We start from the raw sequence: 12,782 nt of genomic DNA, 5'->3' as shown, positions 1-12,782 counted from the left end.
TCTGCCTGTAGGAGCCGGTAGCCCACATCTGCCTGTAGGAGCCGGTAGCCCACATCTGGCTGTAGGAGCTGGTAGCCCACATCTGTCTGTAGGAGCCGGTAGCCCACATCTGTCTGTAGGAGCCGGTAGCCCACATCTGTCTGTAGGAGCCGGTAGCCCACATCTGTCTGTAGGAGCCGGTAGTCCACATCTGTCTCTAGGAGCTGGTATCCCACATCTGTCTGTAGGAGCCGGTAGCCCACATCTGTCTGTAGGAGCCGGTAGCCTACATCTGTCTGTAGGAGCCGGTAGCCTACATCTGTCTGTAGAAGTCGGTAGCCTACTGTAAATATGTCTGTAGAAGCTGGTAGCCTACATCTGTCTGGGGGAGCAAGTAGCCTCCATTTTTCTGTAGGATTCAGTATCCCACATCTGTCTGTAGGAGCCGGTAGCCTACATCTGTCTGTAGGAGCCGGTAGCCTACATCTGTCTGTAGGAGCCGGTAGCCTACATCTGTCTGTAGGAGCCGGTAGCCTACTGTACATATGTCTGTAGAAGCTGGTAGCCTACATCTGTCTGGGGGAGCAAGTAGCCTCCATTTTTCTGTAGGATTCAGTAGCCTACATCTGTCTGTATGAGCTGGTAGCCTACATCTGTCTGTAGGAGCCGGTATTCCACATTTGTCTTTAGGAGCTGGTAGCCTACATCTGTCTGTAGGAGCCGATAGCCCACATCTGTCTGTAGGAGCCTGTAACCTACATCTTTTTTTGTCCAATGGGAAATTTTTGACTGTTGGTAAATGACACTGAACCCATTTCAGAATTCTGGATATGGGAGATTTAACCTGTAATAAATTATTCATATGGATTTGTTTTTTTTGTTTTACTTGTGTGGCCTATTGTAGAAAGACTACAGTTATTGTGGTACTACATATTCCAGCATGCACTGACAGCCATCGACTACATGGCCATCATGTTGCTCGTTGAGAAAATGTTTTAACAGGAAACCACTTTAGAAAGTGGCTTTAGATCACTGCGCACCGCAGTGACCCAACGCGTTTCGTTTCATGGCCAACTTTCCCGACCATTAAGCCTTGCATTATTCACATAAGGTCCAGAGAGCAGACGCTTCCATTTTTATTTATCTGTAGCCGGTAGAAAGTCAAAAGGCCAGATCCAGTCCGTCAGGTGGCATTAAGCTCTCCATGGTCCTTTTATTCTAGGTGACAGAGGACTTCACACCAGTTAAAGTGGTGGCCATGGGATGACCATATTATGTCTTCATTGTTCAAAGGACTGCTTGGATGGCCACACACACTAGACAGTGGCCCTGAGGTGGAATACCACCCACTTGTATGACAGATTACCACTATGGCTTGGTCTACAAGACAAGAGCTGCTCAAGCTGTGGTCTGGAGACAAATGAACTAGGCTCCTAGGGACTGTATTGTGTGTCCTGGTTGCCCTATATGTAGCACATTCGTATGGTAGCCACCCCCATTGTAGACCCATGACATTGACACACTGACACAGGGTCAGCACTGATATAACAGTTTGAGCGACACTGTAGAGAGGTCAGTTAATGATGTGTTGTTACAAATACATGTAGCACTGCTTAGTAAAGGCGGCCCTGTTGCTATTTGATACACATACAGTACAATATGCGGAACGCTGCCTGGACAACAGCCATCTCATGAGATGGTTATAACATGAATTCCTTCATAGGAACATATGCTGCACGATTTACATAGAAGTGACATCTGATATTACTGTAGAATCAGCCCGTGGGAGGAATGATATAGTACAGGGGTGAGGCAATGGGAATGTCAGTGGGCAACACCAGGAGGTGATTCAGACAAAGCCATGTCATGAGGGGCTGTATCAATGTATCAGGCCTAGTGCCCTAATCTCTGCTTCCAGAACAGGATTACCGGCATTCCCAGCATTGAGACTCCTACACTGAGTGCCCTAATCTCTGTTTCCAGAACAGGATTAGTAGGACACTCAGCATACAGACTCCTACACTGAGTGCCCTAATCTCTGCTTCCAGAACAGGATTACCGGGACTCCCAGCATACAGACTCCTATACTCAGTGCCCTAATCTCTGTTTCCAGAACAGGATTACCGGGACTCCCAGCATACAGATTCCTACACTCAGTGCCCTCATCTCTGCTTCCAGAACAGGATTACCGGCATTCCCAACATTGAGACTCCTACACTGAGTGCCCTAATCACTGCTTCCAGAACAGGATTACCGGGATTCCCAGCGCACAGACTCCTACACTGAGTGCCCTAATCTCTGCTTCCAGAACAGGGTTACCAGGACTCCCAGCGCACAGACTCCTACACTGAGTGCCCTAATCTCTGCTTCCAGAACAGGGTTACCGGGACTCCCAGCGCACAGACTCCTACACTGAGTGCCCTAATCTCTGCTTCCAGAGCAGGAATACCGGGACTCCCAGCATACAGACTCCTATACTCAGTGCCCTAATCTCTGTTTCCAGAACAGGATTAGTAGGACACCCAGCATACAGACTCCTACACAGAGTGCCCTCATCTCTGCTTCCAGAACAGGATTACCGGCATTCCCAGCATTGAGACTCCTACACTGAGTGCCCTAATCTCTGCTTCCAGAGCAGGAATACCGGGACTCCCAGCATACAGACTCCTATACTCAGTGCCCTAATCTCTGTTTCCAGAACAGGATTAGTAGGACACCCAGCATACAGACTCCTACACAGAGTGCCCTCATCTCTGCTTCCAGAACAGGATTACCGGCATTCCCAGCATACAGACTCCTACACAGAGTGCCCTCATCTCTGCTTCCAGAACAGGATTACCGGCATTCCCAGCATTGAGACTCCTACACTGAGTGCCCTAATCTCTGCTTCCAGAGCAGGAATACCGGGACTCCCAGCATACAGACTCCTATACTCAGTGCCCTAATCTCTGTTTCCAGAACAGGATTAGTAGGACACCCAGCGTACAGACTCCTACACAGAGTGCCCTCATCTCTGCTTCCAGAACAGGATTACCGGGACACCCAGCATACAGACTCCTACACAGAGTGTCCTCATCTCTGCTTCCAGAACAGGATTACCGGCATTCCCAGCATTTAGACTCCTACACTGAGTGCCCTAATCTCTGTTTCCAGAACAGAATTGCTGTGACTCCCAGAGTACAGACTCCTACACTGAGTGCCCTAATCTCTGTTTCCAGAACAGAATTGCTGTGACTCCCAGAGTACATACTCTTACACTGAGGGGGAAATTTACTAAAGGAAATTTGTAAAAAAAATAGGTGTATTTGTATCCATAAATACACTTATTTTTGACATTTACTATGCCGAAAATACGGCAATTCGTATTCGTATTGATGTGCTATCAATACGAATACAAATTGCCGTATTTTCGGGATTGTAAATGTCAAAAATAAGTGTATTTCTTGATACAAATACACCTATTTTTTACAAATTTCCTTTAGTAAATTTCCCCCTGAGTGTCTACATTGAGTGCCACACAGTGGCCGACATTGTTATAATGAATTAATCTAGCAAAGAAAATGTTCTGCTGCTTTCTATAGGCCACATAAGGTTTATTTTAGTAATACACTCAATAAATATGTTTTTAGTTTATGTGAAAAAATAGACAAAACTCCCAAAAACACGTAGATCGTTCTAACTTCTTCCCATAGCGACTTTTACAGGAGAAATCCGAGAGAAGGAGATTGTAAAAACTGATGAGCAGAACTTCCCCTTCTCTCTGTTTTTATGTCTGCCTATGTTTTGGGTATTATGTATGTCCTGGAGTATAGGCAGAAGAGCCTGTGTGATCATGTTCTTCTATTTCTTTCTCCTGTCTAGGGTTCCCGCAAGGGGGACAATCAGAGGCAGCAGCATGGACTCCTGAGCAGCTGAAGCAAATCACAGTAATTACAGCAAATCACTGCCCTTGCAAAGAAACTCAGTGGCACCCCTTGCTGAATCAGAAGAATCCGGGAGATTAGAAGTACTATGCAGGTCAGCAGGAGATTTATGACTAAAACCAAAGCCTCCTGCCAGATGCGGGAGAGTAGGCAACTATGCTTTAGGTATAGATTGTTACCTTTTTGTGGGAAAAAAGGGTGTGGCCGCACAAGAAATACAATACCAGTGACCCATGTCCCGCCATTTACATCAGCATTGCAGGAGCTGCGGATAGATGGCATCTGCATGCAAATGGCACAATCAAATAATTGCTTGCTCTGCATTCACCAGGGTCGCCAGGTAAGGGTGGGCCTCTGCCCCTCTCAGCCAATAAATAACAAACTTTTACCAAGCCTTTTTTTTTTGCTCCGATTTCCTGTCTTCGTTATGGAACCACCATGTTGTTGTGGCCCAGAAGTGCAGTGCAGGTGATGTCATGACATTGCAAAGCAACTGAGAGAAATTTTAAGTTACTGTAACCAAGACTCTCACTTTGCCTGGGGCACTCACACCCTTAGATACGGTAATGCACACACATATAGAGCCCAAGCTGCCATAAAGTGCAGCTGTTGGATAGGACATTGCCCAGAGTTGGATTGACTGATAAGTGTGTCACACTTGGATTTGGATTTATCACGGTCAGTATTGATTGTTTCTGCCTGTTTATTAGCATGACAGAGGCACCAAGTTCATGCTACAATACTGCTGCAGACAATAGGTAGGTGATTGTTCTTCCCTGGATGCTAGGTGTAAATATATATATTTTGCAGCCAATTGCTGAAGGTAACTTAGTGGTACAGTTCTAAAACGTTTGCTAACTTGCAACCACCACATTAGTGGTAAGTCTGCGGGTGAGATTTAATAGGATGAGAGATTCAGAAAGTGAGAGATTTGGTAAGAAATCTCCAGTTTTTAAAGCGGCAATCATTTACACTGCAAAACCAGTTTGACTTTGCAGTGTAAATGATTGCCGCTTTATAAACTGGAGATTTCTTCCCAAATCTCTCACTTTCTGAATCTCTCATCCTATTAAATCCCACCCTGCATTTCTTATCCACATACTGTGCTTTTCTTTGTTCCCTAACGAAAATCCCATGATATGATTTCTCTTGCAGATAGAAAGAAATTAAATGTGGTTTGGAGAAACGACCACTTCCCGACCATAGTGATTCATACGTGATCAGGCTACATCCTGGGATTCTGTGACCACACTGATGGTATCTCCGCTGCACAAGAGGCTGCCTGACGTGTGCATTGTACAGGAGGGGCTGCAACCACCAGGGCAAAATAAATATACTGTGTGTCCACACGGTTGGGTACTGAGGTCTTATTACCCGGACGTGGAACCAGCTACTAGTACAGGGCACCAACACTATTATAATGCCGTATGAGTGGATATGGTCACAATCGGGCAAATAATGTCTAGTTCTCAACTGATCTATGGGGAGATGTATCAAGCATTGGAAGTAATGAAGTGAAGTTGACCAAAGCCACTGGGGAAGGATTTGGTATCAGGTTCAGAAGACCGACAGCAGCATCCAGTGTCGGAATTCTGGCGTCAGTATTCCGACTGCTAGCACGCTGACCGCAGGGATGCTAACCAGATCCTCTGGGAAGTCCTTCACAGGGCAACCACCTTCATTAAGGACAACTTCTGTGTTTTCCGTGGAGATATAGGCCCTCATTCTAGTTGATTCAGTGCCTGGCGTGTTTGCAACGGGTACTGATGTACACACTGAAAATGGTCTGGACACGCCTTTGTTGTACGGACCACTCCCCCCAAACACTGCGTCGCCGCCCCCCAACTTACACACGAAATGCAATCACATCCTTCCAATATGCAATCACAGATTGACTCATTGCACATGCGCATCTGCGTGGGATAGTGAATGAGCCCCTTTGTAAGCAGCTATTGGGACTCTCAACACAGTTCCAGGCCACTGGGACATTTTCAGCTTTGTCAGTATTAACTAGAATGAGGCCCATTAAGGGTCACCAGTAACAAACATGACTAGGACATTAGGGGCATCAGCTAAATGGGAGAAAGTGCGCTGTTCCTTACCTTTCCAGAACGCCACTTGGTAACCTACAACCGCCGGCGTTGTGAGAGATGGCCACGGTCTTGTTGGCGGTCATGGTCATTCCTGCGCTCGGCAGACTGAAGTACCTAGAATGGAAAAAGAGACATGAATTCAGGTGACCCAGAACTTGGCGTGCAGCAGAAAATGTCACTCAAGAGAAATAACCATGTTGTCATTTCAAACTATTAGAATATATGTGCCCAGCAGTTTCCTGCCACGCCTGTGTTTCCCCGGACACTCCCAGCGTTTTCTTAGGCACACCTGTGTTTTCAGGGACACTGAAAAAGTAAAAAAAAATTGCACATGTAGACGTCATCAAGCCCCGCCCCAGCAGGGAAACACACACACCCCCCCCCCCCCCCCCCCAATTTGTGGGCCCTCGAAGAGGTGGCAGGGCTAAATTGGACTATTTGCATATTTAGCCCTGCCCCCTGCTCGCGAAAAAGCCGTGAATCGCGGTAATTTGGCAAGGTGGCCGGGGAGATGCGAAGGGGGAGGCAGAATCCGGGAGGATTGCCCACCTTTCCGTGGGGCCGGGAGGGGGACTCAATTTCCGGGACCCTCCCGGTCAATCCAGGAGTGAAGGCAACCCTGCCCTGAATGGTAGAGTTTCTGTACTGCAGAGATGGAATAACACAATGAATACGGACAGTGCAGCGTAATGAGTTGCAGTGGGCTGTCTGTCTTGTGGGGGTTGTACCCCTCGGATATACAGTACATTAACCCAATGGGACTCTTCCCTGGAGATGGGTTTTTTATAGCAAAGTTGTTTCAATACTGATCAGGGTCAATATCTTCATACAGAATATTTCAGCTGAAGAAGGGGTTGCCGTCTATATTCAGCATATCCTTTGAAAGTCGGATTCGTCATCATTGAACTCGAGGTCAGTTGATTATGAAAGAGCTGGAATTTCCGCGATGACGAAGGGTCACATTAATACTCGGCCTGCCGATGACAGAGATGTGACAAGGGCTATGTATCACTCTGATGATTACAGCTCCCCTCGTTGGACTACGAAAAAGTTGTGGAAAAAGCAGGATTTCTACTGGACACTAATGTACTCATTGGTTTTTTTATACACTGGACACTGTATGAAATACAGTATAATATATAACACTATAGATGGTCTAGAGCAGGGGTTCTCAAACTCGGTTCTCAGGACCCCACACGGTTCACGTTCCCAGGTCACCCGGCAGGTGCACAGGTGCATAGATTACTCATTGACACATTTTAAAAGAGCCACAGGTGGAGCTAATTATTTCACTTGTGATTCTGTGACCTGCAAAACATGCACTGTGTGGGGCCCTGAGGGCAGAGTTTGAGAACCTGTGCTCTTTAGTATCGGCTGTATCAAACATTTTTAAGATAAATAAGAACCGTGGTCACGGAACAGTAATACTATAGTAAATATACAAGCGTAATAGAACCATTACTGGCAATACTCAGACGGAAACGTTTTGGTGGTGTGTCCGATAGTGGCGTCTAAAGATGCACCAGGCGGTATTACAGCTTCTACAGATGCTGGCCATCTTACTTCGTACACGTGGCTGTACACCAGGGGTGGAGTCTGTAGCGACATCTTCATAAAGTCGCAGACAGGCTGCCGCGCCCCAAATCTGCATCCACCATTGAATCAGCCCCACAACCTGCAAATGTGTGGGCAGCATCAGCATGACGTATCACTTGTCCTCCATCTAAGACAGAAAAAACCAGGAGAAGTCGCTGCCGCTGGGCCAAGATACAGTCCTGCTGCCGTGGGGGAGGCGCCTGCAGCGCTGAGGTTATTAATAGCGCACATTTATTTATTTATAGAGAATTATGGCAGATAATATAACGCCATTGTTTCATGACTTACAGACAGTGTTTATAAATAAAAGCGTCTCCTCTCCAGATCTCAGCAACACGTCCCGAAACCTTCCCCTCATTCCTGAGGTTTTCTAAGGGGTGAAATGTTGCTGTCATGATGCTTAATAAGGAAGAGTTAGGTTACCATGAAAGCATGGGGAGAGAGTGTCAGCTGGAGGACCCCAAAACCAGACGCTTCTAATGTGGAAACTAGCGATTTCCAACTCCCATAAATAGAAGTGTTGTATTTCTTTATTATAAATATACACAGCTGTACGAGGGGTCTGGCACAGGGCTCCCCGCTCTCCGTCGCCGCGGCTTGCAGTACAGCTGACACCATGAGCTTGTCCCCCGGTCCCTGGTTTTACATCACATGCCTTGCCCGACACAACAAGCAATAAGGCGACAATGAGAAGGTCAACTGTCAAAAGGTCAACACACGTTTTTTGTGGCATAGACCACACCCCCTTTCTGCTAGGCCATGCCCTCAAATTTTCAGGCGTGCGTCTTTGGCGCAGGGTCCCGCTTAGAGATGGGCAAAACGGATCACTAGCGAGAGCTGGGATCCAACAGACCAGTCAGTGAAAAGATCCGTATCTTTTAGGCGTCCCAACGATTCACTTTGGAAGAAGGGTTAATTTGTTAATAACGGAGCATACTTTGTCTTACAATCATTTATTCCCATTATTTTTTACTTTAAAAAAAAAAAAAACATTGAGCTGAACAAATATATTTTATGGAAACAAGAGGAGTCTGTATTACGTTTCCTCTGTGTGTTTGTATGAAGTTACTGGGATGAATCTGATGTCCTGGAGACCGCAATGCTGCGCAGAACGCCGCGGCCGGCTGCAGGTTCTATGTCCCCGGGTTCTATTTTTTTACATCAGTACTGTAACAATAGAGACTCGCATTGCCCGGGAGTCATTGGGCAGGATGAATTAAAACGCATCGCCGCCCCTCGCCACATCAGCGCAGCGATGCTATCGTATATGTACTAACATGTGATAGCATCGCAATGCAGTGAAGGAGATCCCTGCGATACCTGTGATGTGGTGCGCGGAAGTCTCTGTCACCTCCCAGGGCGCCTCCTTCTTCCCCCCGCGGCCGTAAGCCTAAGAAGGCTGTCCCCTGTGCCTCCTCCCCCCCCCCCCCTGCAGCTGGAAGGACCTCCGGCTGCATTGCTAGGTGGAAGAGGAGTTCCGGGTCCTGGCTTCCCGGAGGAAGGTAAGCCAGGGGGAGATGTGTCAGCATCTGCGGCAGAGGCAGCGGGTTGCGGCAGGCGGCGATAAGAAGCCCATAGGCTTCTGAGCGAGATGCACTAACATCCGCGCCCCCACTTCGTCGCTACCACAGAGATAATTATCGCATATGTCCTAACAAAGGACAGCTCTTTCATTACGTGCTGTCTGGCCGGCGATGTGCGACGGGTCCCAGCGGCTCCCCCCCTTACCTGGCCGGATGATGCTGCTGCGGGGTGGGCTCTCCTCCTTCTCTCTGCACCCGGAAGAGGATTTACAGTGCAGGAAGTAGGAGGTCACTTGTCCTGGCAGCACAGCGATGTGCTGCCTGGACACAGGTGACACAGGTCGGTGCGAGGTGGTGGGGGTCCGCGCGGGGTGGCATTAAGAAGCCCATAGCCTTCTATGGGGTATCGCCAGCTTTTGCTGGCAATACCCCCCCCCCCCCCCCCCCCCCGCAGCGAAAACCCGCAGTGCGGGTTTTCCCTCATCAAAATGCGGTAAAAACCCAGATAACGGGGTTTTTACAGCATTTTTCTTTTTAGAGAATCCCAACCTCTATAGGGTACCGCCACCAAAGGTGGCGATAACCTGTCTGACGAAGATGTGGCGGCCGGGTCTTAATACTTTTGAAAATACGGTAAAATTTCTAAAAGGTGTTTTACCGCATTTTTACTTTAGCACATCCCGTACATTTGCATCATTATGAATCTGGCCCTGGTGGTTTCCTAGGGGTAGATGATCATTGCAGGCTCTGTGCCGCCCTATGCCGCTCCTAGGCCATACTGGCATCATTTTCTGTCCCCTCTCTGCAGAGGCAATTTAAGAGAGGAGGGGCCCGTGTGCAGGCTTCGATTGATTGGGCCCCATCCTTTCCAGCAATGCAACATTGTCTACCAAGAAGCTCCTAGGCCTCTAGAGTTGTGTGGCCCTGGGCAGCTGCCAAGTGTGCCCATATGATAAGTGGCACCTGTGCTTCTACTTCACTTATTGTTAAGTAACAAACGTTGGGTGGTAATACCTGCATGGGTGCCAGGTACAGCATAAAAGGAAGATAGATAGATAGATAGATAGATAGATAGATAGATAGATAGATAGATAGATAGGTAGGTAGGTAGGTAGATAGATAGATAGATAGATATTAGTATTTAGTAACTAACAGACTGAGCAACTTTAAGAATGTTTATGTTTTTCATCCCAAACCATCGGCCCCCACTAGAACTCACATGGAGAAGAACAAAGTGTGTCCCAGTTTGCTTTTAATTAGTGAAACAAACCACAAAACATTGCTTGGAATGAAAAAAAAAAAAGAACAAAAAAATCCCCTTGTATTATTCCAGGTTCCCGGCTGCCAGATGCCCCTATTAGGAGGTGAATATTCCTTGTTACTGGGATCACAGCGGATAATGGTAGCTATGTGCATGCGTCAGTCCAACGTCACTCAAACCCCAATGTCATCACTGCAGTTACGTCGTAAATCAACCAGATCCCGCCTTGCGAACGGTGGCATGCTGGGCCACCATTCGCAAGACGCGTACGTTCGCACTGGCTGTTAATGGATGTTTTACATAAACATCCATCCGCAGGCCACTGGGACCCTCACACAACTTTCGATAGTCGCCGACCACCGAAAGCTGTGGAAGGTGCACGCATAATGTAAGATTGCTCTGAGCATGTACGCTCGGTAAGAAGTGGGCGGGCAGCTGACATCCGGTGATGGCATGTCCGTCGCAGCCGCATTAGCATGAGAACGCCCATCGTTCTCATGGAAACGCCCTTCAAACGGATTCAGTATTAAATCCCGGCGGTCGGGATCCCGGCGTTCAGAATCCCGACGCTGGAATCCCGATCGCCGAAATCCCGACAACGGGGGGACGTGGATCGCCCCCCCTTATTATTATTATTATTATAATTTTATTTATAAGGCGCCACAAGTGTTTCGCAGCGCCGTACAAAGGAACAATACAGGGAGACAAAACTTGGCATAACATTGAATAAATAACAAAAATACAGTACAAATAAAGAGCACCACAGTTCAATACACATTACAGCTTAAATGTAAGTAGTGAGGACCCAATCAACATACAACTAGAGGCTTGAGGCCAATGATGGAGATGAGTATGAAGATGGTCACTGAGTGTTGGAGTAAAGGAGAGCTGTGAGTGAAATGTGAAGAGAAGTGGGCTTTGACAACAGGAGGGAAGAGGGCGGGCTCGCTGCGCTTGCCACGCAGCAGGCCCGGTGCCTCGCTACGCTCGGCACACTAATTTATTCTCCCTCCGGGGGTGTCATGGACACCCCCGGAGGGAGAAAGTGTCGGGATTTTGGCGATCGGGATTCCAGCGTTGGGATTCTGAATGCCGGGATCCCGACCGCCGGGATTTACACTGCATCCCCTTCAAACGCTAGGTGTTCCCATATGCTATTCAATGAATGCGCATTCAAAAAACATCACCCCCATGTGGATGCTTATGGGCTTGCGAATTAACCTGAATAAGGTCCTAGATATAGTCACACGATCACTTCATTGTGGCTCCGCCCCCCCACTACATAGCGCCGTATAGACAGGCATTGTATATTGGGACGGTGGCGCCATTCAGCGTGAATCCCGTAATCAGGTCACCCTCAGTCCGCCCATTTCTATTCTGAAAGTGGCGGACTGAGCAGGCTCAGTTGGGGTGTCAGGGGGATCCTGGGGTCTTGCCCAACTTTCCAGGGGGGGGGGGGGGGCTTGGAGGGTCGCTCCGGGAGGGTAGGCAGGTATGCCCTGTTACCGAAAACAAAAAAAGAAGAGCAAGATTGCCATGCACTAGTATGGTAATGCAGCAGGAGGCGTCTGATGCTTGCATTAGTGATCAGTACGGCCTCTAAGGACGCAGCATCGCATCACCTGCGACATCAGCCAGCTACATACCCATGACAGTCGCCAAAACCGGTAGTCGTGGTTCCTATAAAGAGGCCAGGATATCTCTGTCAGGATACGGTCATTGGGTCTACAGCAAGTTTGTCGACAATCATGAGGTCGACACTGTTAGTTCGACATGGTTCTAGGTCGACATGGGTCAAGGTCAGTGTTCCCTCTAAGCTGTGCACGAGTGCGCGCGCACACAACTCGACGAGAGTGCGCACAGACATTACAATATAGCGCACAAAGCAGCAGTGGTCCCTTTTTGCAGTTGTGGACTCAATTAATGTGTGTTTCACCCATTAACTACATTGTGCGCTGTGTTTTGAATGTTCAAATGTTTAATATAATTTTGAAGTAAAGTTAACACAAATGCTGAACGTCATTTTCCAGTTATATAGAAGTGACGCACAAAAATTTAAATTTCCTTCCAAAGTTGCACAGCCAAAATCTTTTGCCGCACACAGCCTTTGTAACATTAGAGGGAACATTGGTCAAGGTCGACATGGGTTTAGGGCGACAGGTCATTAGGTCGACTTAAGCATTAGGTCGACAGTCAAAAGGCCGACATGGGGTTTTCACTGATTTTTGAGCCGACATGTGCCGACAGGCAGTATTTCATGCCCTACCATCCACTAGAGCGTGGTGGGAGAATAAAAAAGTGTGCCGAGCACAGCGAAGCACCGGGCCCGAAGCATCGCGAGCGATGCGAGGGGATGCAGTGCACTGGAAACTGTTTCCATGTCGACCGTGTCGACATTTCAGTAAAA

General features: G+C 47.9%; 1 protein-coding gene across 4 annotated transcripts in view; it reads right to left on the bottom strand.

Moving 5' to 3' along the window:
* Positions 1-12,782, bottom strand: part of DENND2B (DENN domain containing 2B) — a 197,584-nt gene that overhangs the window by 98,977 nt on the left and 85,825 nt on the right. For all 4 annotated transcript variants that reach the window (XM_083164631.1, XM_083164630.1, XM_083164629.1 and 1 more), the window contains one exon: positions 6,005-6,109. In XM_083164631.1, the coding sequence (XP_083020757.1) occupies positions 6,005-6,084 (80 nt within the window). In that variant the 5' untranslated portion in view covers positions 6,085-6,109. The remainder of the gene's footprint in view (positions 1-6,004; positions 6,110-12,782) is intronic.

Source organism: Crinia signifera, chromosome 11 (genome assembly GCF_055691185.1).
Source record: "Crinia signifera chromosome 11, ASM5569118v1, whole genome shotgun sequence".
Lineage (NCBI taxonomy): Eukaryota > Metazoa > Chordata > Amphibia > Anura > Myobatrachidae > Crinia > Crinia signifera.
The sequence above is the reverse complement of the archived record's forward strand: the minus strand, read 5'-3'. Positions and strand labels throughout refer to the sequence as shown.